The 25,176-nt window shown below is 33.0% G+C and overlaps 1 protein-coding gene across 4 annotated transcripts in view; it reads right to left on the bottom strand.

Annotated features, from left to right (window-relative positions):
• The window catches only part of LOC101888976 (ionotropic receptor 75a), an 814,889-nt gene that overhangs the window by 528,195 nt on the left and 261,518 nt on the right, over positions 1-25,176 (bottom strand). For 2 of the 4 annotated variants that reach the window (XM_059130193.1, XM_059130199.1), the window contains exon 2: positions 13,697-14,181. In XM_059130193.1, coding sequence (XP_058986176.1) covers positions 13,697-14,181 — 485 coding nt within the window. Of the gene's footprint in view, positions 1-13,696; positions 14,184-25,176 lie in introns of those variants that run through there. The other 2 variants (XM_059130208.1, XM_059130216.1) reach the window with 2 other exon arrangements.

Here is a 25,176-nt window from a genome sequence, read left to right as displayed (position 1 = left end):
TTATAACTAAATGTATTTTGTTTACTTCAAACATATTGTCAGCTATCTTTGTGTACAATTTCGGTAAGAAAAGATGATTTATTCTAATAAAAATTAAATTTTTGTCTGTGAACGTCCTCAACAATCCATATTCTTAAAAAATATTATATATTATATTTTAATATTATATTTTAATGAATTAATTTATTATTATTATTAATTATGCTTACAACAAAATTAGTATGCCGACTGTTGGAACATGCCATACCGACAATTGGCAAGTGGTGCCGACTACTGCCAAAAAAGCATTGTTTTAATAAAACTACAAATTTATGAAATTTAATAAAAAGTTATTAAAACTTTATTTATTATTGCAAAAACTAAACAAAATTTCGAATCTGAATAAATTAACTTTGTAATAATTGAAATTTTCCATTCAGAGTTGTGAGCGATTAAAAACGCGAAAATCCTAAAGGTGCCGACTACTGGTACACTTACCCTATATTCTTAGTTTGGTAACGATATTACTTTAAGCACAACGATATGTGCTTTCTATGCAAACGATATCGCGGGTGTTGTCTGTCCGAATGAAATACTACTACTATAGCGAAATACTACTGATGTCTAAAGGCGGCGGAAAAACAAGTGACAACTAATTACTCCTTCAAATGTCAAAGTCGCTAGCACAAGGTTGCAACAAACCGTAGCGCGTACATTTTAACGAATAATTCAGGACCAAATCTAGGGTCACTATAAATCAATATTTAATGTAATTCTAAATTAAACAAGAGGCATCAATGAATATTATTTTGAGGCATAGAGAAGCAAACGAACAACTCGAGAAACAAACTAAGAATATCATCAGCAAATTGCCCACAATAAAGATTGAAACTTAATCGAGAAAAATACGTGTTCAAGGACACAAGGATAAAATTTGTAGGCCACATCTTTAATGTATCTGTTTTCTGAAGAGAAACCTGCAATGCTGAGAGTACTAGGCATGCCAACATACCTTGCATTACACATTTGAGGACTGAGAACTGATCATAAAAGACGAAGAATAGTCCGGCCACATCATAAGTTATATTTACAAAACTTGTCTCCGACTTCACTACACAAATATTATGATCAATATAAAAAACACTTTATTCAGCTCGACAGAAATTACAAACAACTTTTCTACATGCATTATAGTTATGCGTTATCTATAAAAAAGAGGGGCATAGACAAAATAGAGAGGATGAGAAATTAGAAATGCATGCAATTTCAATATATGCAAAGAAAACAGAAGATAAAACTAAAGACGTTTTTATCTCAGGCTAAATTTGGAAGACATACATTGGGGTAGGGAAAACGTAGCCAACAAAGTCAATGATTTGACTGAAATTCTAGTGCAGACAAGACAAGGAGGACTAAATTGATGTTATAAAATTCAGCCTTCAATTTAATGAGCAATAGCAATCAAAATATGACAACTCAAAACTACTTCGCCATTGTTGTAGTAGAAGAGACAATTGAGTTAAAATTTTGGGAAAATATTACATCCGCGCTTAATTGTAAGCTTAAATACAACAAACTAAACATACGCGCAATTAGCCAAAACCTTTTGTGTTTTTCTTAACTTTCGATGTGTTTTTTATAATATCATCTGACGAAATCAACTCCTTTGGGAGAACCCCGTCGACACTCGTTCCATGAGTCGCTATAGTGTTGACTTGACAAGGTGTTCACGCGTCAAAGATTCTTCATATAATCGAAACGCACGGTGCAGAAGGGCCGAAACGATTCTATAGATAGCATATGGCTGCATAAGAGCTTAACATTAATCTGGAAATCGTATTTATGTTTATTCACCCGGAACACATAGACATTACATTTCTTTTAAGTTTTCTAGAATAAAACAATCAATAGTTCCCATTAGTTCGAATTACTTGGGGTAATCCTTGACAACAAAAATAAATGGAAGGATTACATCCACCATGAAGCAACTGAAGCCTGCAGATGTTGCCAATGAGTAGAAGAGGAATATGGTTGTAAAAGGAACTGAATCGTAATATTATCCATTTATTTCACATTATCGCATTTGTGGTCTGAATTTACATCCTTATATAAAAATGTATACAAAATTTTAATGAACAAAAGAAAGTGAAGAAAAAGAAAAAAAGGAAGAAAATGAAACACTTCAAAATGTTTTGATTTCACCAATATCAGTCAAGAGTTTTTTGTATGTCACGATTCCAGATCTAAGGTGTGTCAGTGCGACTGTTAAGAACACAGAATTCATAAACTAAGTTGCTTCTACTCTATGTAATGTTCCTTTTAGATTCATTCTGCATGCACAGTGGTCGAGGTTGTATGGGAACAGCGGCCAAAAATACTTTCAGAACAGATATCAATATGAATCTTTGGTTATGGTACCTTGATGGGATAAAAATAAAAAATGTGACAAAATGGATGTCGTCGATGCATGTTTTGGCATGGTCCCCTTACAACCCACCTCCCGTTTATTATTTGCCCAATTCTTGTTAGATTTCTACACCAGATTGTAATATTATTTGACTTTTTACGTTCTAATAATATTATTTGACTTTTTACGAACGAATTTGAAAATTTTCGAAAAAGATAACATTCGCCAAAAATTCTGTTAACATTAAAAAAAAATAGGGCCTGTACGACGTGCACCTACATAGGCATTGTTTGTCACAAGCCATTACCAGATTCAAATTCGAAACTTAAAATAAACGGTGAATAATATAGACAAAATCATCAAAATATCGTATATAGGGAGGTACCGTTATATAGGAGCTATACGAAGATCTGGACCTGCATAGACAATTTTCTGTCACAGGCTGTAGCTTCCATTACGAACTTTAAATACGACATCTCAAACAATTTCGGTGAGTATTTTACCTAAAATCGTCAAAATACCGAATATAAGGAGGTACTGATATATGGGGCCTATACGAAGACCTGGACCTGCATAAGCAATTTTCTTTCACGGACTGTAGTTCCCATTTCGAACTCTAAATACGTAATTTGAAACTACTACGGTGAATAATGGCTAAAATCATCAAAATACCGAATATTGGGAGGTACCGTTATATGGGGGCTATACGAAGACGTGGACCTGCATAGACAATTTTCTGCCTTAGGCTGTAGTATCCATTTCGAACTTCAAACACCAAATTTGAAACAATTCCGGTGAATAACGTCGCTAAAATCATCAAAATACCGAATATTGGGAGGTACCGTTATATGGGGACTATACGAAGACGTAAACTTGCACAGACAATTTTCTGTCTCAGGCTGTAGTATCCATTCCGAACTTCGAACACCAAATCTTAAACAATTCCGGTGAATAATGTCACTAAAATCATCAAAATACCGAATATCGGGAAGTACCGTTATATGGGGCTATACGAAGTCGTGGATCTGCATGGGCAATTTTCTGTCACAGATGGTAGTACTCATCAACAACTTTAAATTCCAAATTTGAAACAATTCTGGTGAATAATGTCGCTAAAATCTTCAAAATACCGAATATCGGGTGGTACCATTATATGGGGCTATATGAAAACGTGGACCTACATGGTCCATTTACGAACTTAACTACTTGCAAAATAGACATGTGTGCAAAATTTTAGCCTTCCAACCCAATTCGTTCGAAAGATAGAGTGATTACAACAGACAGACGGACATGGCCAAATCCTCTTAGAATTTTACGCTGATCAAGAATATATATACTTTGTTGGTGGTAAGATCATTATTTCGATGAGTTACAAACGGAATGACAAAATGGATATAAGCTCCATAGTATGGTGGAGGGTATAAAAACGTCTGGAGCAAATGTGGATGAAAGAGATGTCATTGCTCACGCTACCAGAAGCTTTTGACTTGGTAGTGTCCGCATTGGAAAATGTGAATGAAGAAGACGTATCTCTCGAAATAGTTATGCAAAGACTATTGGCAGATGATGCGAAGAGGCAAAATCTTTGCGACATGGATACATCCACGACATCTGCGTTCAGTGCTTGCTCTTCCTTCCCTCTAGCATACTTATATCTAAATCATCATTTTTTATTGCACCAAATTGCGTACCAAATTCTATTAGAGCGTCAGATGCTCTTATGAAAGTCTGTAGAGGAGCGCAGGCCATAATTATAGCAAGAAACGCCGAACAAATTTGGGGAAAAATAAATAAAATAACAATTTTATTTATATTTATTTAATTATCCAAAATGACGGTCTATAGGGTGTATTAATTTTTAAAAGATCAAAAACAACAACAACAATGAAATACACTATAGTATTTATATTATTCTAACTTTAATAATGACTATAATTTTACACACAATGCCAACTAATGTAACAAACAGAGGTGACCGACCAACGTAGTGTAGCTACTCAACCTAAACGGACACGGCAGAAAGAGGAGTAAACAAAAATATTCTTCCTTCGTTTTTAAGTTGGATCACTGATCTAACAAAGCATAAACAACAAGAGCTGATAAAAAAAAAAACAAAACGAACAACAAAAGAATCAGTTTGAAAACACTGCACTATACGTAAATGAAAAAAGATACTTAAAACACAAGAGGGTTTTCTTAGTATAATAAAGAAATATAGGGTAAGTGTGCCTAAGTACGGCATGTCCCAGTAGTCGGCACTTTTTATTTTTAAGCCCAAATAAATGAAACTATTATAACTAAATGTATTTTGTTTACTTCAAACATATTGTCAGCTATCTTTGCGTACAATTTCGGTAAGAAAAGATGATTTATTCTAATTAAATTAAATTTTTGTCTGTGAACGTCCTCAACAATCCATATTCTTAAGAAATATTATATATTATATTTTAATATTATATTTTAATGAAATAATTTATTATTATTATTAATTATGCTTACAACAAAATTAGTATGCCGACTGTTGGAACATGCCATACCGACAATTGGCAAGTGGTGCCGACTACTGGCAAAAAAGCATTGTTTTAATAAAACTACAAATTTATGAAATTTAATAAAAAGTTATTAAAACTTTATTTATTATTGCAAAAACTAAACAAAATTTCGAATCTGAATAAATTAACTTTGTAATAATTGAAAATTTCCATTCAGAATTGTGAGCAATTAAAAACGCGAAAATCCTAAAGGTGCCGACTACTGGTACACTTACCCTATATTCTTAGTTTGGTAACGATATTACTTTAAGCACAACGATATGTGCTTTCTATGCAAACGATATCGCGGGTGTTGTCTGTCCGAATGAAATACTACTACTATAGCGAAATACTACTGATGTCTAAAGGCGGCGGAAAAACAAGTGACAACTAATTACTCCTTCAAATGTCAAAGTCGCTAGCACAAGGTTGCAACAAACCGTAGCGCGTACATTTTAACGAATAATTCAGGACCAAATCTAGGGTCACTATAAATCAATATTTAATGTAATTCTAAATTAAACAAGAGGCATCAATGAATATTATTTTGAGGCATAGAGAAGCAAACGAACAACTCGAGAAACAAACTAAGAATATCATCAGCAAATTGCCCACAATAAAGATTGAAACTTAATCGAGAAAAATACGTGTTCAAGGACACAAGGATAAAATTTGTAGGCCACATCTTTAATGTATCTGTTTTCTGAAGAGAAACCTGCAATGCTGAGAGTACTAGGCATGCCAACATACCTTGCATTACACATTTGAGGACTGAGAACTGATCATAAAAGACGAAGAATAGTCCGGCCACATCATAAGTTATATTTACAAAACTTGTCTCCGACTTCACTACTCAAATATTATGATCAATATAAAAAACGCTTTATTCAGCTCGACAGAAATTACAAACAACTTTTCTACAAGCATTATAGTTATGCGTTATCTATAAAAAAGGGGCATAGACAAAATAGAGAGGATGAAAAATTAGAAATGCATGCAATTTCAATATATGCAACGAAAACAGAAGATAAAACTAAAGACGTTTTTATCTCAGGCTAAATTTGGAAGACATACATTGGGGTAGGGAAAACGTAGCCAACAATGTCAATGATTTGACTGAAATTCTAGTGCAGACAAGACAAGGAGGACTAAATTGATGTTATAAAATTCAGCCTTCAATTTAATGAGCAATAGCAATCAAAATATGACAACTCAAAACTACTTCGCCATTGTTGTAGTAGAAGAGACAATTGAGTTAAGATTTTGGGAAAATATTACATCCGCGCTTAATTGTAAGCTTAAATACAACAAACTAAACATACGCGCAATTAGCCAAAACCTTTTGTGTTTTTCTTAACTTTCGATGTGTTTTTTATAATATCATCTGACGAAATCAACTCCTTTGGGAGAACCCCGTCGACACTCGTTCCATGAGTCGCTATAGTGTTGACTTGACAAGGTGTTTACGCGTCAAAGATTCTTCATATAATCGAAACGCACGGTGCAGAAGGGCCGAAACGATTCTAAAGATAGCATATGGCTGCATAAGAGCCTAACATTAATCTGGAAATCGTATTTATGTTTATTCACCCGGAACACATAGACATTACATTTCTTTTAAGTTTTCTAGAATAAAACAATCAATAGTTCCCATTAGTTCGAATTACTTGGGGTAATCCTTGACAACAAAAATAAATGGAAGGATTACATCCACCATGAAGCAACTGAAGCCTGCAGATGTTGCCAATGAGTAGAAGAGGAATATGGTTGAAAAAGGAACTGAATCGTAATATAATCCATTTATTTCACATTATCGCATTTGTGGTCTGAATTTACATCCTTATATAAAAATGTATACGAAATTTTAATGAACAAAAGAAAGTGAAGAAAAAGAAAAAAAGGAAGAAAATGAAACACTTCAAAATGTTTTGATTTCACCAATATCAGTCAAGAGTTTTTGTATGTCACGATTCCAGATCTAAGGTGTGTCAGTGCGACTGTTAAGAACACAGAATTCATAAACTAAGTTGCTTCTACTCTATGTACTGTTCTTTTTAGATTCATTCTGCATGCACAGTGGTCGAGGTTGTATGGGAACAGCGGCCAAAAATACTTTCAGGGCAGATATCAATATGAATCTTTGGTTATGGTGCCTTGATGGGATAAAAATAAAAAATGTGACAAAATGGATGTGGTCGATGCATGTTTTGGCATGGTCCCCTTACAACCCACATCCCGTTTATTATTTGCCCAATTCTTGTTAGATTTCTACACCAGATTGTAATATTATTTGACTTTTTACGTTCTAATAATATTATTTGACTTTTTACGAACGAATTTGAACATTTTCGAAAAAGATAACATTCGCCAAAAATTCTGTTAACATTAAAAAAAAATAGGGCCTGTACGACGTGCACCTACATAGGCATTGTTTGTCACAAGCCATTACCAGATTCAAATTCGAAACTTAAACTAAACGGTGAATAATGTAGACAAAATCATCAAAATACCGTACATAGGGAGGTACCGTTATATAGGAGCTATACGAAGACCTGGACCTGCATAGACAATTTTCTGTCACAGGCTGTAGCTTCCATTACGAACTTTAAATACGACATATCAAACAATTTCGGAGAGTATTTCACCTAAAATCGTCAAAATACCGAATATAAGGAGGTACTGATATATGGGGCCTATACAAAGACCTGGACCTGCATAAGCAATTTTCTTTCACGGACTGTAGTTCCCATTTCGAACTCTAAATACGTAATTGAAACTACTACGGTAAATAATGGCTAAAATCATCAAAATACCGAATATTGGGAGGTACCGTTAAATGGGGGCTATACGAAGACGTAAACTTGCACAGACAATTTTCTGTCTCAGGCTGTAGTATCCATTCCGAACTTCAAACACCAAATCTTAAACAATTCCGGTGAATAATGTCACTAAAATCATCAAAATACCGAATATCGGGAAGACAGACAGACGGACATGGCCAAATCCTCTTAGAATTTTACGCTGATCAAGAATATATATACTTTGTTGGTGGTAAGATCATTATTTCGATGAGTTACAAACGGAATGACAAAATGGATATAACCTCCATAGTATGGTGGAGGGTATAAAAACGTCTGGAGCAAATGTGGATGAAAGAGATGTCATTGCTCACGCTATCAGAAGCTTTTGACTTGGAAAATGTGAATGAAGAAGACGTATCTCTCGAAATAGTTATGCAAAGACTATTGGCAGATGATGCGAAGAGGCAAAATCTTTGCGACATGGATACATCCACGACATCTGCATTCAGTGCTTGTTCTTCCTTCCCTCTAGCATACTGATATCTAAATCATCATTTTTTATTGCACCAAACTGCGTACCAAATTCTATTAGAGCGACAGATGCTCTTATGAAAGTCTGTAGAGGAGCGCAGGCCATAATTATAGCAAGAAACGCCGAACAAATTTGGGGAAAAATAAATAAAATAACAATTTTATTTATATTTATTTAATTATCCAAAATGACGGTCTATAGGGTGTATTAATTTTTAAAAGATCAAAAACAACAACAACAATTAAATACACTATAGTATTTATATTATTCTAACTTTAATAATGACTATAATTTTACACACAATGCCAACTAATGTAACAAACAGAGGTGACCGACCAACGTAGTGTAGCTACTCAACCTAAACGGACACGGGAGAAAGAGGAGTAAACAAAAATATTCTTCCTTCGTTTTTAAGTTGGATCACTGATCTAACAAAGCATAAACAACAAGAGCTGGTAAAAAAAAAAAACGAACAACAAAAGAATCAGTTTGAAAACACTGCACTATACGTAAATGAAAAAAGATACTTAAAACACAAGAGGGTTTTCTTAGTAAAATATAGAAATATAGGGTAAGTGTGTCTAAGTTCGGCATGTCCCAGTAGTCGGCACTTTTTATTTTTAAGCCCAAATAAATGAAACTATTATAACTAAATGTGTTTTGTTTACTTCAAACATATTGTCAGCTATCTTTGTGTACAATTTCGGTAAGAAAAGATGATTTATTCTAATAAAAATTAAATTTTTGTCTGTGAACGTCCTCAACAATCCATATTCTTAAGAAATATTATATATTATATTTTAATATTATATTTTAATGAAATAATTTATTATTATTATTAATTATGCTTACAACAAAATTAGTATGCCGACTGTTGGAACATGCCATACCGACAATTGGCAAGTGGTGCCGACTACTGCCAAAAAAGCATTGTTTTAATAAAACTACAAATTTATGAAATTTAATAAAAAGTTATTAAAACTTTATTTATTATTGCAAAAACTAAACAAAATTTCGAATCTGAATAAATTAACTTTGTAATAATTGAAAATTTCCATTCAGAATTGTGAGCAATTAAAAACGCGAAAATCCTAAAGGTGCCGACTACTGGTACACTTACCCTATATTCTTAGTTTGGTAACGATATTACTTTAAGCACAACGATATGTGCTTTCTATGCAAACGATATCGCGGGTGTTGTCTGTCCGAATGAAATACTACTACTATAGCGAAATACTACTGATGTCTAAAGGCGGCGGAAAAACAAGTGACAACTAATTACTCCTTCAAATGTCAAAGTCGCTAGCACAAGGTTGCAACAAACCATGGCTCGTACATTTTAACGAATAATTCAGGACCAAATCTAGGGTCACTATAAATCAATATTTAATGTAATTCTAAATTAAACAAGAGGCATCAATGAATATTATTTTGAGGCATAGAGAAGCAAACGAACAACTCGAGAAACAAACTAAGAATATCATCAGCAAATTGCCCACAATAAAGATTGAAACTTAATCGAGAAAAATACGTGTTCAAGGACACAAAATAAAATTTGTAGGACACATCTCTAATGTATCTGTTTTCTGAAGACAAACCTGCAATGCTGAGAGTACTAGGCATGCCAACATACCTTGCATTACACATTTGAGGACTGAGAACTGATCATAAAAGACGAAGAATAGTCCGGCCACATCATAAGTTATATTTACAAAACTTGTCTCCGACTTCACTACTCAAACATTATGATCAATATAAAAAACACTTTATTCAGCTCGACAGAAATTACAAACAACTTTTCTACATGCATTATAGTTATGCGTTATCTATAAAAAAGGGACATAGACAAAATAGAGAGGATGAGAAATTAGAAATGCATGCAATTTCAATATATGCAAAGAAAACAGAAGATAAAACTAAAGACGTTTTTATCTCAGGCTAAATTTGGAAGACATACGTTGGGGTAGGGAAAACGTAGCCAACAAAGTCAATGATTTGACTGAAATTCTAGTGCAGACAAGACAAGGAGGACTAAATTGATGTTATAAAATTCAGCCTTCAATTTAATAAGCAATAGCAATCAAAATATGACAACTCAAAACTACTTCGCCATTGTTGTAGTAGAAGAGACAATTAAGTTACGATTTTGGGAAAATATTACATCCGCGCTTAATTGTAAGCTTAAATACAGCAAACTAAACATACGCGCAATTAGCCAAACCCTTCTGTGTTTTTCTTTACTTTCGATGTGTTTTTTATAATATTATCTGACGAAATCAACTCCATTGGGAGAACCCCGTCGACATTCGTTCCATGAGTCGCTATAGTGTTGACTTGACAAAGTGTTTACGCGTCAAAGATTCTTCATATAATCCAAACGCACGGTGCAGAAGTGCCGAAACGATTCTAAAGATAGCATATGGCTGCATAAGAGCTTAACATTAATCTGGAAATCGTATTTATGTTTATTCACCCGGAACACATAAACATTACATTTCTGTTAAGTTTTCTAGAATAAAACAATCAATAGTTCCCATTAGTTCGAATTACTTGGGGTAATCCTTGACAACAAAAATAAATGGAAGGATTACATCCACCATGAAGCAACTGAAGCCTGCAGATGTTGCCAATGAGTAGAAGATGAATATGGTTGAAAAAGGAACTGAATCGTAATATAATCCATTTATTTCACATTATCGCATTTGTGGTCTGAATTTACATCCTTATATAAAAATGTATACGAAATTTTAATGAACAAAAGAAAGTGAAGAAAAAGAAAAAAAAGGAAGAAAATGAAACACTTCGAAATAATTTGATTTCACCAGTATCAGTCAAGAGTTTTTTGTATGTCACGATTCCAGATCTAAGGTGTGTCAGTGTTAAGAACACAGAATTCATAAACTAAATTGCTTCTACTCCATGTACTGTTCTTTTAGATTCATTCTGCATGCACAGTGGTCGAGGTTGTATGGGAACAGCGGCGAAAAATACTTTCAGGGCAGATATCAATATGAATCTTTGGTTATGGTACCTTGATGGGATAAAAATAAAAAATGTGACAAAATGAATGTGGTCGATGCATGTTTTGGCATGGTCCCCTTACAACCCACCTCCCGTTTATTATTTGCCCAATTCTTGTTAGATTTCTACACCAGATTGTAATATTATTTGACTTTTTACGTTCTAAGGAGTTAAAAACTAATCTTAATGAAAATTATTTGGAACAGCCCGCCTTCAGGTAGAGTCCCCCTGTAAAGGTACCTCCAAAAATAGAAGCATTTTTTATACAAATCAAGTCCAAATTTGATTGTTTTTTGTAAACAAAATAAAATAACAATTTAATGTAAAATTAAGGCCCTAGAAATTGGAGATAATCGGTCAAAATTTAGGTATAGCTCCCATATCTCTTCATCCAATTTGCCTTATATTGTGCACCAAACTTGTCATATCAGCCCAAATAGTATGGCATATACGTACGACCATATTGGACCTGTATTGTTTATCCGATTTGTTATTTTTGTCCTCCGCAGCCGTAATATGCACTCTGGAACAACGACATTTGGGGAAATATATAAAATATAACTCAGAAATGCCCTTTCTAAATTTTATCGAGATCTGTTAATATTTGGATATGGCTCAAATACAAATCTTCGTCCGATTGTCCTTTTATTGTGCACCAAACGTGTAATGTTAGCCCAAATCAAATTTAGATATAGCTCTCATATATATCTATCCAATTTCAAGTTAATTGTGCACCAAATGGATAATACAAACCTGAATTGAAAAGGCGCAAATGCCTCGACAAATTCAGAGGAGGATATTCCTCACATATATTAGTTCCTTTGGACTTTTAATTATTACTATAATCATAGTTGGTATGATTTAATTCTCACAAATTCCCCATTAAAACATTTATTTGTTATGTGACGCTCTACTAAATATGCAAAGGTATCATGAAGTCGGCCACGCCCGACTTTAAGACTTTCTTTACTAGTTATTGTTTGGTAACGTTAGCTGTCCCGTTATAAAAGTTTCAGAGCTCAGAAGAAGACGGTTAATAAGATCTGTGTTTGTTGAAACACGAGATTTTTTGGAGTATGATTTAGTCGAAGCTTTTTTGTTTCTAGACTCCACGGCCTCCTCCTAAAATTATCTAATCGATATAATGACAAATTTATAATGTCGAGTGCATGTATTAAAATTTTATGAACTGTGGGTGGAAGATAGTGCATGGATATATATTTGTTAACTCTTTAGCAGTTTCCAGTGCAAAGGCCTTAAATTTTTCGACAGTAATATTATATTCAGAAGACAATGCCTTAAACATTATTGAACACCCCTCAATTACATCCTTATCAATCCAAAAAAAAAACATATTCTATCACAAGCATCATAGAACTGACAAAATTGCAGCGAAGTCACTTTAGTATTTTGGGCATAACATAAACATCTGACAAAATCTGAAAGCTAAATTAGCATTTTTAGAATCATAGGGCCATTACTAATAGCCTAAAAAAATCACATTGGAGGATTCAGGGGGGAAAACAACTAAAACTTTAATTGAAATCCAATTTTATTTTCAAAATTAATCTTAAAGGCAACTCAGAACACTCACTGCACTAAAAAGAAGTCAGTACCTTGCTTTTCAATAATAATACCAAGATTTGTCATTTTAAAATGTATTTAATTTTGTAATACAGTTCTATTTTTACTCCACTTTTTCTCTGATCCCACTGAAAAAAAGCAACTAACAACATTTTCTCTTTTTTGATGCAATTTTTGAAGTGGGCCGTTAGAATGAAGCCAAGATTATTATGTTTTCTAAAAAGCTTAACCCCTTAAAAGTTCATTTGTACACATTTGACAATAAATAGCTAATTTTCATTTTTTGAATTTTGGCCAATGGCAGCGACCACTGTGGCATGGAAAGAATCCAACAGTAGGGATCAACAGGTCCTAGAGAAAAAAATTTAAGGTTCAGAACATGTCGAACTTTTAACACTCTCTACCATTCGGAAAGTATGAAGGTTAAAAATATGTCTTTAATTTCTGGAATTTAATATTCAGCTGACATATGTGTGTTTTATTATAAGGAATTTTAGTACCATGTGTAAAAAAAATGTGGAGGACTATGACTTTAAAATTTATCTTCTCAACATCAGCAACCTCCGAAATGCGTTTAATCCATACCAATTTCCTGTAAATCGGTTCTTTATTGTAAACGGGACACAAAACATTATTGTAAAGAATTGTCTATATACGTCCATGTTGGGATATAATTACGTTATAACTGGCAAGTTTGACACAGGGCTAAAGGATAGATTTAATTATTAGTGTGTTCACAATGAATTTCACCTTCAAATGGAATTACCTCACAAATTTTCAGTTTACAGAAAATTGGTTACAATTTAATTTGTTAAATTAATTAATAGTTTCTTTTACTTACCACAGTGGCTGCCTTCAACAGCAGCCCATTAAAATTATCCCGGCAATAGATATTTTGCGTTCTGTCAATATAATCCAGAATGGTTGATGAACCATTACTAAAAAAATTTGCCAACTGAATAAATTCTAAGGCTGCATTTAAATGGCGTCCCTTGGAATGACAATCAGATACGACAAAAGTCGAGTTTTGCCGATGTACCTTAATTAATTGTGCATTTGGTCCAATATTTTTAAGTTTGTAAAGCAGCGGTAAACATTTGTTCGCTGCATCCCACAACATCCATTGGTACGTTTTATTAAAAAACATTCCATTTGACCCTTTATGTAATACATCACCGGCCTCAATACATCTGCAATCGATAAATATTGACGTCTTAGCGTGCACTTTAGGGGTAAATAAGGCCTCCATACATTTGCTGGATTTCAAATTTACAATCTTCATAAACGTATTAAATGATGACAATTGTTTTATTCCCTTTGCTGCTTCTAAAAAGGCAAAAAATTTTATATTCTTAATTAAATTTACTAAAAACGTATCGTCCAGTTGTCTGACTCGTTTATATTGAAATTTTCGCTTTATCTAGTAAAAATAATCCAATATCTTCCAATATTTTGAACATGGCTGTATGAATGGGTCTAAGAAGGAAATTCGAGTAAATCTCGAATAAGATGTGGAAGGGCTGATAAAAGAAATAGATAAGTTTTTATAAAGAAACTTGACTAGGAGGTAAGGCAGAGAATGTTTAGGTTTCGGAAAGAGGTATTCCATGCCTAACCCCCTGGTAAACATTGCCATCCTTCTTTATTAATAAGCTGATGATGTTTTTTATAAAAGCAACAATAATGGGATTAACCTAACTATTACACAACAACAACAAGAAAGTACTATGGTGTCCCGAACAAATACACTAGAGCCCCGACTTGTGTCGTCCTGATTTGCGTCGTTGCAATTTCACGTTGCGTCGGTGCGAGCTACATTGTTGATTACTATTTTTTTGCATTTGCAGTGCCTGATTTAGCATATTTTCTGTCGTTTAGCAGTTTTACAGCTTCTGGCAACACTGATCGTCACCTGTACGTTAACAAATTTTCAAATTACGTGAAATAGGGGGAATTCCATTTTCTTGGTGGTGCTAAGAACAACTGTCTGGTTGTGGTAAGAATTTAGTGTGTGATTCGCCAGAGTACATTAAGGACGTCAAAAATGAGTCAAAATAAATGAATATTAATAAGTTTGGAATTGAAACTGGATGTGATAAAACGTTTTAAATCGGGCGCAAGGGCTGTTAATATAGGAAGAGCTCTTGGACTAGCCCCTACAACAGTAAGAACAATTTGCAACAGAGACAGTGATAAAATTTTAAAATTAGCTAAAATTGTCACACCACTCCAATCTAAACAAGATACTTTAGCAAGAAATCGCTTATCGCCGGCGCTCTAAAAAAGGCTTGGATGACCACTACCCTGTTTAAAGATTGGTTAGAAAATTGTGCCATTCCTGAGTTTATTGTTCCCCTCAACATATTGAGTTCAAAATGTGTTTATTAGTCGATAACGCATCAGGACATTCAACTTTTTCAGATGACTTACGGGGCATGTAAAAGTCGTTTTTATGCCGCCCAACACAACATCACTTATTCAGCCCATGGACCAGGGTATAATTTCAAACATTGAAATGTAATATTTACGCTGAAGTTTCCGAAAAATTCTTGATTCAACAGACAAAATGATCAACTGTCTATTAAAAACTTTTGAAACAACAGCATAGTGAAAGCCATAGGAAATATACATTTATCTTGGGAAGAAGTTAAGGAATACTCCATGAAAGGGAGTTGGCGGCAATTATGGCCAGCACTTATTGATGGAGACGAAGATAGTCTCGATGATGTTCCAAACGTTAGTAATGAGTTGGCTAATTTAGCTAGAGAAGTAAAATTCGAAGGAATGGAGGAATGTGATATTAAAGAATTTTTGCTGTCTCAGGATGAGGAGCTTGATGATGAAAATTTATTATTTATTGATATTCAGCATGTTTCAGAAGAAGATGTCATAATAAGTGATGATAAATTAGAAGAAAAAAAAATTAGCAATCGCCAATATTTCCAAAGCTATGCAATTAATTTCCCTTGCAATGGATATATTTTCTGAAAATGATCCTGACGAAAACCGTAGCACGGGCGTAGCAGCATCTGTTGATCAAGCCATTAGTCGCTACAAAGAAATATATTAACAAAAAAATCTTTAAAAAATCACCAAACTTTAGGCATTTTTGTTAAAACAGTAAATTACAATTTTTGAATGCATCTCCTTTTTTCGAATATGTATACATACATATGTAAATGAATTTAATTTTTAATTTAGTTATTTCTTTATAATAATTATAAAAAATCGTTGAAGGAAATGGAATAAATAAAAATGTATTTGTACTTGAATTTTTAATCAAAAAAATATAAAATTATTTGCTTTGTTTTGAATATTTCCCCCAGTAAATTAAATTTCAGTGCATTTTGCAAATGTATAGAAAAGGGTTATTCGATTTGCGTCGTTTTGAGTTGCGTCACCATAAACCGGTCCCCTTTAGCGACGCAAGTCGGGGCTCTAGTGTATGCAACATTCCCGAAACCGTTGTGTTTGTTTCAAGCCAGTATTTTGTGCTAAGATTCAAAAAATACTCAAACTTGATTTAAAAAAATAAAATCCATTGCTGATTCTTTTAAGGAAGCACTAAAGTCCGTCATAATATCACATTTGACAAAAGGAAAAATAACGTCATTAAGTGGAGTCAGACACCACACGGCAACGGAAGAGCCCGAGGTAGTACATGAAACAATATCCCAGACGAAGTCATAGTTGGTGTAGATTTTATGATCGCCTTTTGTCTTAATCTGGATATGGAAGAATATAAAATCTGCACCAACTATGACTTCGTCTGTGTTATAACGGAGTCTAATGTTGAAATTCTGTTATATAAGGACTTTGACGAGAATTCATCAGACAACGGTAATCAAAAAAAAATCTCTAACGCCGAAGCAAAAAATGGTTGCTTATGACTGGAGAGTGTATAGTCGGGATATTGTAGGGAAAAGAAAGAACGCTCAACTTACCACCTTTCGGGACAAGGAAAAGTAACTGCTATGGAAATATGCCTCTACTTTTGCGTTTACATAAGAGCATCAACAGGTTTCAAGAATTATTTCCCTTGCAAAAAGAGTCGAAGTCCAGAAGCTAATAATTGAAATGGAGGAAAGTGACTAAGCATTTCCTAAGCAAAAACTTCGCCGGAAAGTGCCTCAATGTGCCTCAAGATGCAATCGCCTCATGAGGTCCTGCCAATACATTATCTACATACATGGATTTTCGCAATATGTACGCAAGTGGCAATAGAATCCTAATAGCTAAGTAAAGGCACAATTCAAGTCAGTGCTTGCTGGTCCCGATACATTTGGGTTATGTCTAAATTAAACACGCATTTAAATACTCACCAACCAAGAATCAGAAGTACAAGATCGAGTTGTAAAGTGGTTTAGACCATTCCCATTACATGTTTTACTCGAAGCATTAAGGACAATATGAAGTGTAATTGTCTGCTTTTCGGGGTTGATTACTGGATGATGAAGCAAATATCATGAAAGGCTATTAGGATTATCAGCAAAGTTCGAAATATTCAGTCAGAGCCTTATTACACATAATTGAACATGCGGCTTTTTAAATATGGGCTCCTCCTCATGAATTGCTTAAGGAGGTTACCACAACATTCCCCTAAATACCAGTACCTACTCAGTTAATATGAGCATGTATATGCCGTCTTCTCCAACACTTATCGAGGTAGCAATCGTTCGAATTACCGACGAAGGAATCGGGCCACTGAAAAGTCACTTGAGTCAAACGAATATTTTGGATATGCGACATAAAGTTGATGAGACAGTAAACGATTAGTAAAATAGTAAAAAGTAAAATACTAAATCATTAGTTTTCAACAAGACTGATCAATCCTAAAAACTTCCAATTTTAATCAACAAAATTTCCATCAATTTACCGAAATTGCACAATTAACACCCGGATACAAATATTTGTTGAAAATATGGGGAGTTTTATATAATTTTTGAGACGCTCAGATAAAAAGAACAGTTCAAAAGCCCTAGCTGGGTAAAGTATTCCGCAATGAATTAAGTTTACCATCGCACTGATTCATTTTACGCCGCGTGAAATACTTATCGGGAATTACCACTAGTTGATGTAGAAGTAATAGATGGATCAACCGAAGAACTGTAAGGATGATTTTAACGTTATTAATATTTCTATTAGCAGAGGATTTGGCAGAAGATGATTTAGAACCCGAAGTACCATTTTTATGCAGCAATTAGTAATTATTAGCCTCGTGACCATCTCATATAATTAACACGCCTATGTGACGATGACAATACAAAATCTAGTAGAGATAGACGCGTTTTTAAAACGAGTACACACAAAAAGGCGATGATTATACTGCAGGCGAAGAAACTGTCAATTAATAAGCTATCTATCAATGCGCGGTCGACGAAAACCAATCAAAAAGACAAAATCAATCATGTAAAACGAAAGCATAACAAGCGGAAAGAGATGAAAATATTTAGAACACTTTCCAAAAGAATTTTAGTTTAATGTAATTCTTTGGTTCCATCTTGTCACTTGGATATTTTTTTGCCTGGGTAGAATACACCTGATAAAAAACAAGAGAGCTGATGAGGATTGGTGGCTCTTGCCGAAACCTAGGTATTCACTAGCATACCTCCTGGCAAACATTACCATGTTCCTCCGCTAATAAAACAACAATAAGAGGACTATTTTAATACAATTTATTTTTATTTTAAATATACCTTAATTATAATTTGTAACAATTTTTTAGACACTCCACCATACATATTATGGAGGAAATAATAAGTTCGACGTCCCGTTTGTAACTCATCGAAATACTCTTATCAGACCTAACAAAGTATGTCTAATATTTTTCATTAATGTAAAATTCTAATTACAAATTTCATATTTTAAACTTCTAATGAGTACTATGTCCGGACGGAAAATTGTCTATTTAGGTCCAATTCTTCATATAGCCCACAAATAATGTCACCTCCATTTATTCGATATTTTAATGATATTAGCGACAGTTTTACCGGAATTTATTAAAATTTCGTATTTAAAGTTCGTAATGGGTACTACCTTTAAGCGGTATTTTTCGACGGAATTTTTTGGACATTTTTCCTTAAAAATGGTGGAGGATATTAAAAGTTCTGCCCGGCTGAATTCTTTTTCATGATGTCGAGAATGCAGTTTTTTTTTTTTGCCAGTAGGAAGGTTAAGTTATGTCAGTCCACGTTTTCGTATAGCCCTATATAAAGGTACCTCTCAATATTCAGTTTTTGAGGACTGTACACACAGGAATATTTTAATGGATACGTCAACCTATGACAGAAATGATATATGATTGTCTTCGTATTTGAAAGTCCTAATGGGTACTACAGCCTATGACAAAAAATTACTTATGCGGGTCCGCGTCGTCGTATAGCGCCTATATAACGGTCCCTCCAAACATTCGGTATTTATATGGTACTAGAGACATTACAGATCGGAATGATATCAAATTTCGTATTTCCAGTGCGTAATTGGTACTACAGCCTACGACAAAAAATTGCGTATGAAGGTTCACGTCTTCGTATAGCCATCATACAACGATACCTCCCGATATTCGATATTTTGATGATTTTAGCAACTTTATTCACTGGAATTGTTTCAAATTTAGAATTTGATATTCGTAGTAGATACTTTATCATATCACAGAAAATTGTCTATGCAGATCCCCACATATAAGGTACCTCGTTCTTTCGGCATTTTTATTATATTAGCGACATTATTCAACAGAATTGTTTCAAATGTCGTATTTGAAGGTCCTAATGGGTACTACAGCCTTTGACAAAAATTGAAGCCGTATTTATCGACGATTTTGTTTAAGTTTTTGAAGTTCCTTTCAAATGGTAGTGGTTATAAATATACCCACCGATATTCATTATTTTTACGATTATAGCCAAATTTTTCAATTAAATTTTCTGAATTATGGCTTTAAACATTTACTATTGTACGTAGGGTTTGACAAGATCTTTGTTGTATAAGGTAGGTGTAACCACTTCTATTTTCACGACCATATTATTAAACCATTGGTGGAAGTTTATAGAAGTTGAGTTTTGCATCTGGCAATGTTAGAAATCATCATAAATTACCAGGATAATGTGTTCCACAAAGGTGTTACACATATAGGAATTTAAAATTTATTTGTCGTTTAGTTTGGTATGGGGTTAATCTTTTCGGGTAATTTCTAAAGGATTATTTGTCCACAATATCCTATATAGATAAAAAACACACAACAAACCTCACTGTCCAAATTTGATTCTTATAGCTTACCTGAGTAAAAATCATTATATTGTGTCATGCACTATAAAGATTTTTTTTAAACATGCAAGCCGAGGCTCTAGTGTAATGTAAACAAAAATTAATTCGCTGGTGAATGTAGCGAAAAGCAAAACTCGTAATGGAAATTTGAAACTTTTGTTTTCATTCTAGCACTTTCCGTCAGTCACGTAATTGAAAGGCGATAACTTAACATTTACCCAAGAAATACAGCACGATATTGTCGCTTATACTGACAGACCGATTTATTTCAGAGTTTACAGATATCAGAAGGCATAAACAAATGAAAATATAGACAGGGGAATGCTCTCACCGCTTATCATCGAAAAAATTTGAATCAGCAGATGTCGTATACGTCGTTTTAGGGATATTATTGAACATTTTGAAGTCACTTAAACTTAAAACGGTAAAATTATTACCCGGTATAAGTGACTTATGAACTATAAATGGGGCATTGGAATGGAAACACTGTCCCATATATGATGACGTCGAAAAATATTCAATTAAACAATCGTAATTATTCAAACTCAATTAATTTGTCTTCGAAGTCGAGTGACTCGATCATGCAAAACTCACATAAGAAAAGACTGTTGCTACGGCATATGTAAGCAACCGATATTGAAAACTTTCGTCGTCGTCTATCTTGAAGTTTCATAAATGACTTTGGATCATAGATTGTCAATTGGTTTTCAAATGATTAAGTAAAGTCACCATAAAAAGTTAAAAAAAATGTTTAAAAAAAATTCGTTATGGTGCATGACACAATATAATGATTTTTACTCGGGTAAGCTATAAGACTCAAATTTGGACAGTGAGGTTTGTTGTATGAAGTATAAAATAAAGTTTTTATCTATATAGGATATTGTGGAAAAATAATCCTTTAGAAATTACCCGAAAAGATTAACCCCATACCAAACTAAACGACAAATCAATTTTAAATTCCTATATGTGTAACACCTTTGTGGAACACATTATCCTGGTAATTTATGATGATTTACAACATTGCCAGATTCAAAACTCAACTTCTATAAACTTCCACCAATGGTTTAATAATATAGTCGTGAAATAAGAAGTGTTTACACCTACCTTATACAACAAAGATCTTGTCAAACCCTATGTACAATAGTAAATGTTTAAAGCCATAATTCAGAAAATTTAATTGAAAAATTTGGCTATAATCGTAAAAATAATGAATATCGGTGGGTATATTTATAACCACTACCATTTGAAAGGAACTTCAAAAACTTAAACAAAATCGTCGATAAATACGGCTTCAATTTTTGTCAAAGGCTGTAGTACCCATTAGGACCTTCAAATACGACATTTGAAACAATTCTGTTGAATAATGTCGCTAATATAATAAAAATGCCGAAAGAACGAGGTACCTTATATGTGGGGATCTGCATAGACAATTTTCTGTGATATGATAAAGTATCCACTACGAATATCAAATTCTAAATTTGAAACTATTCCAGTGAATAAAGTTGCTAAAATCATCAAAATACCGAATATCGGGAGGTATCGTTATATGGTGGCTATACGAAGACGTGAACCTTCATACGCAATTTTTTGTCGTAGGCTGTAGTACCCATTATGATTTTTAAATACGAAGATGCTGCTACGCCTGCGCTACGGTTTTCGTCAGGATCATATATATATATATATATATATATATACATATATATATACTAGCTGAACCCGGTGCGCTTCGCTACCCCTTTTGAGTTTATATGCATTCAAAATTTTATTTACGAATATATGTTGGATAAAGAAAAACAAATTTAAAAATTAAAAAAAATATTGCACTAATTTAATGCGTTAATAAACAAAATCATTACAAAAGCAGTAACATGACATGCATACACGAAGGGTTTGTCCTTTGGATTTATTTATTTCATAGCAAATACCAAGCGTGCAATTTTTTTAAGTAGAGTGGCATTTCTATTGCAATTGGTGAATTCGAGATAGCAACATACTTCGCCGTAATAAGCGTATTTCAAATAAATTGTTGTGTTGTTTTTTAGTGTTAGCCTAAGGCGTTGTGGGTCAATGGTTCTTATTAAAATCATATCCCAATCTGATCCGATTTAAATATAATTTAAAAAAAAAATACTTTTACACCAAACTCCGCCACACCTTTCATATTTAATTGAAATTGGTGCGTCAAATATGTGAAATCGGCCGAGAATATATATATGGGAGCTATATCCAAATCTTAACTAATTTCCAATTAATTTATCACATTTATTATTATAACAAAATTCCGCCACATATTCTGAATTTCATTGGAATCGGTCATATATATCGTGTTTGGTGCATAATATGTATGAAATCGGCCGAAATATATATGTTAGCTATATCCAAACCTCAACTGATTTCAATATAATTTGGCAATTTTTGCTGGTGCCAGATTTTGTCTCTCTCGCTTTGGGTGCATCAAATATGTGAAATCGGCTGAGTATGTATTTGGGAGCTATAATCACATCTGAGCGTATTTGAATATAATTTGTCAAATGTGCATCAAATATGTGAAATCGGCGGATAATATATATGGGAGCTATATCCAAATCTGAACCAATTTTAATATAATTTGACTAATTTATTTTCTAATCAAAATCCCGTTACATATTCCAAATTTCTTTGGAATCGAACATACATATCGTGTATGGTGCATAAAATACATGAAATCGGTCGAAAATATATATGGGAGCTATATCCAAATCTGAACCGATTTCAATATAATTTGAAAAATTCATTTTTGCTCCCGATTCCGTTACTTATTTTAAATTTCATTAAATTTGGATATACATATCTTGTTTGGTCCACCAAATACATGAAATCGGCCGAAAATGTATATGGGAGCTATATCCAAATCTGAACCGATTTCAATATAATTTGGGAAATAAATTTTTTTAGATAAAATCTATAACACGTTTCAAATTTCATTGAAATTGGGGATACATAGCGTGTTTGGTGCATCAAATGCTTGAAATCGGCCGAAAATATATATGGGAGCTATATCCAAATCTGAACCGATTTCAATATAATTTGACAAATTTATTTTCGGGTCTAATCCCGTCACATATTCCAAATTTCATTGGAATCGAACATTCATATTGTGTTTGAGGCATCAAATGAACGAAATCGGTCGAAAATATATATGGGAGCTATATCCAAATCTGAACCGATTACAATATTATTTAGCAAACTTATTTTTGTTCCAAATTCCGTTGCACATTCCAAATTTGGAGACTGTATCTTTAACCGATCAATAGATATGTGCATATAAAATCTAAATTTTTGGGAGGTACCTCCGATTCTGATGCTATATCTCCAGTTCCAAGTGGAAATTCAAAAATGTATATAGCCTATGTTACTTTCAGGCGATGTTGCAGTATATATGGAAATTTTCAGAAAAATCAATTCAGCAGTTTTCGACTCCATAAATTACAAACAAACAAACAAACAAACAAACGTACAAACATTTTCCTCTTTTATAGATATAGATATATATATATATATATATATATATATATATATATATATATATATATATATATATATATATATATATATATATATAATATATATATATATATATATATATATATATATATATATATATATATATATATATATATATATATATATATATATATATATATATATATATATATATATATATGCGAGGTGGAAGTACTTTTGATGATTCGTTTGGTAAAGAGAATAAAAAAACTCAATAAATGTACAGCCAAAGATTTCGTTATAACACATTGCATGTCTTACATATAAGGAAACACTTCTTTGTTGGTTACATACCAACGGCCTTACAAAATATATAAGAACACATTGATGTATGCAGCCGCCATTAGATTCCAATGCTGAAACGTTGACCGATATATCAACTTTATTTTCAATACCAAACATCCTAGAAACAATAAAAGCAGTTGTGAAAATGTCAAAGCTATGCATCAAATAATGCGGCCTCTATCATAATTACAACTTACGGACGGACAAAACCGACTTCGGATTTTAAATATACACCAATGAATGAATATATACTCCAATGAATGTTTAATATACCATTCTTTTCCGTGGTGGAGGGTATAAAAATGACTTAATAATAAGCATGTACTATTAAGTAATGCTGAGTTCGAAAAATATTTTAAATTAAAAAAAATACCTTCCACCATATGAAAGGAACTTGCAAAATGTAAAAAAATTATTGAAGAAAAATAAACAAATATTTGGTGTTACAGTTATATGGGGCTATACGAAAATATGAACCTCTACAGCCAATCACCCGCTGTGCCTATTACAGTCGACTCCGCTTTACTGAAACGACAAAAAATTGGCTTGTTCATTTCAGTTATCCGAAGTTTTCGCTTAAGCGAAGTTCGCATAACTGAAAATTTTTTCAGTTATCCGAACTTCGCTTCAGTGAAATTTTTTTCATTTATCCGAACTTGTCAAAAATGAAAAAAATCAATAATCCAATTGCATACCCGTTCAAAACAAAAACACACATTTATTGAGTTAAACAAATTTTATTCGCAGAGATCATACAAAATTAAATCAATATACTTTCAGTCTAACAGTGATAAAAATACTATGAAAAATATTAAATTAAAGGAACTTCAGTCGTATCATTTAAGTTAAAATCAAAAAGAAACATTAAAATAACATTCACTATTTTAAAATATATTATCGGAGAAATTATTATTTAATTACATTGGAAATAATCTTGCATATTTTTTTGTGTCAAACGCTTTATATTTAATTGGCACATCACGTTTTCAAGATCGTGAAACTTTTGTCGTGCTTCAGGATTGTCTCGAAAATGATCAGTTAAAACATTCATTGCAGCAAAAGCCTCTCTTAAAGTAGGTTTTGGCGATATGTCTTCTTCAATTGCATTATTTTCAGGACAATCTTCATCATTATTTTCTTTTGTACTCAGTGTAATATACTCTACTCATTTTCGTCTACCCTAATAAGTTCTTCTATATCAAGTGCAAATTAATCATCCATAATTTCCATGTC

The sequence above is a fragment of the Musca domestica genome, unplaced genomic scaffold, assembly GCF_030504385.1.
Source record: "Musca domestica strain aabys unplaced genomic scaffold, Musca_domestica.polishedcontigs.V.1.1 11, whole genome shotgun sequence".
In the NCBI taxonomy this organism is placed as follows: Eukaryota; Metazoa; Arthropoda; class Insecta; order Diptera; family Muscidae; genus Musca; species Musca domestica.
Note: the sequence above shows the minus strand (reverse complement) of the source record. Positions and strands in the feature narration are given on the sequence as shown.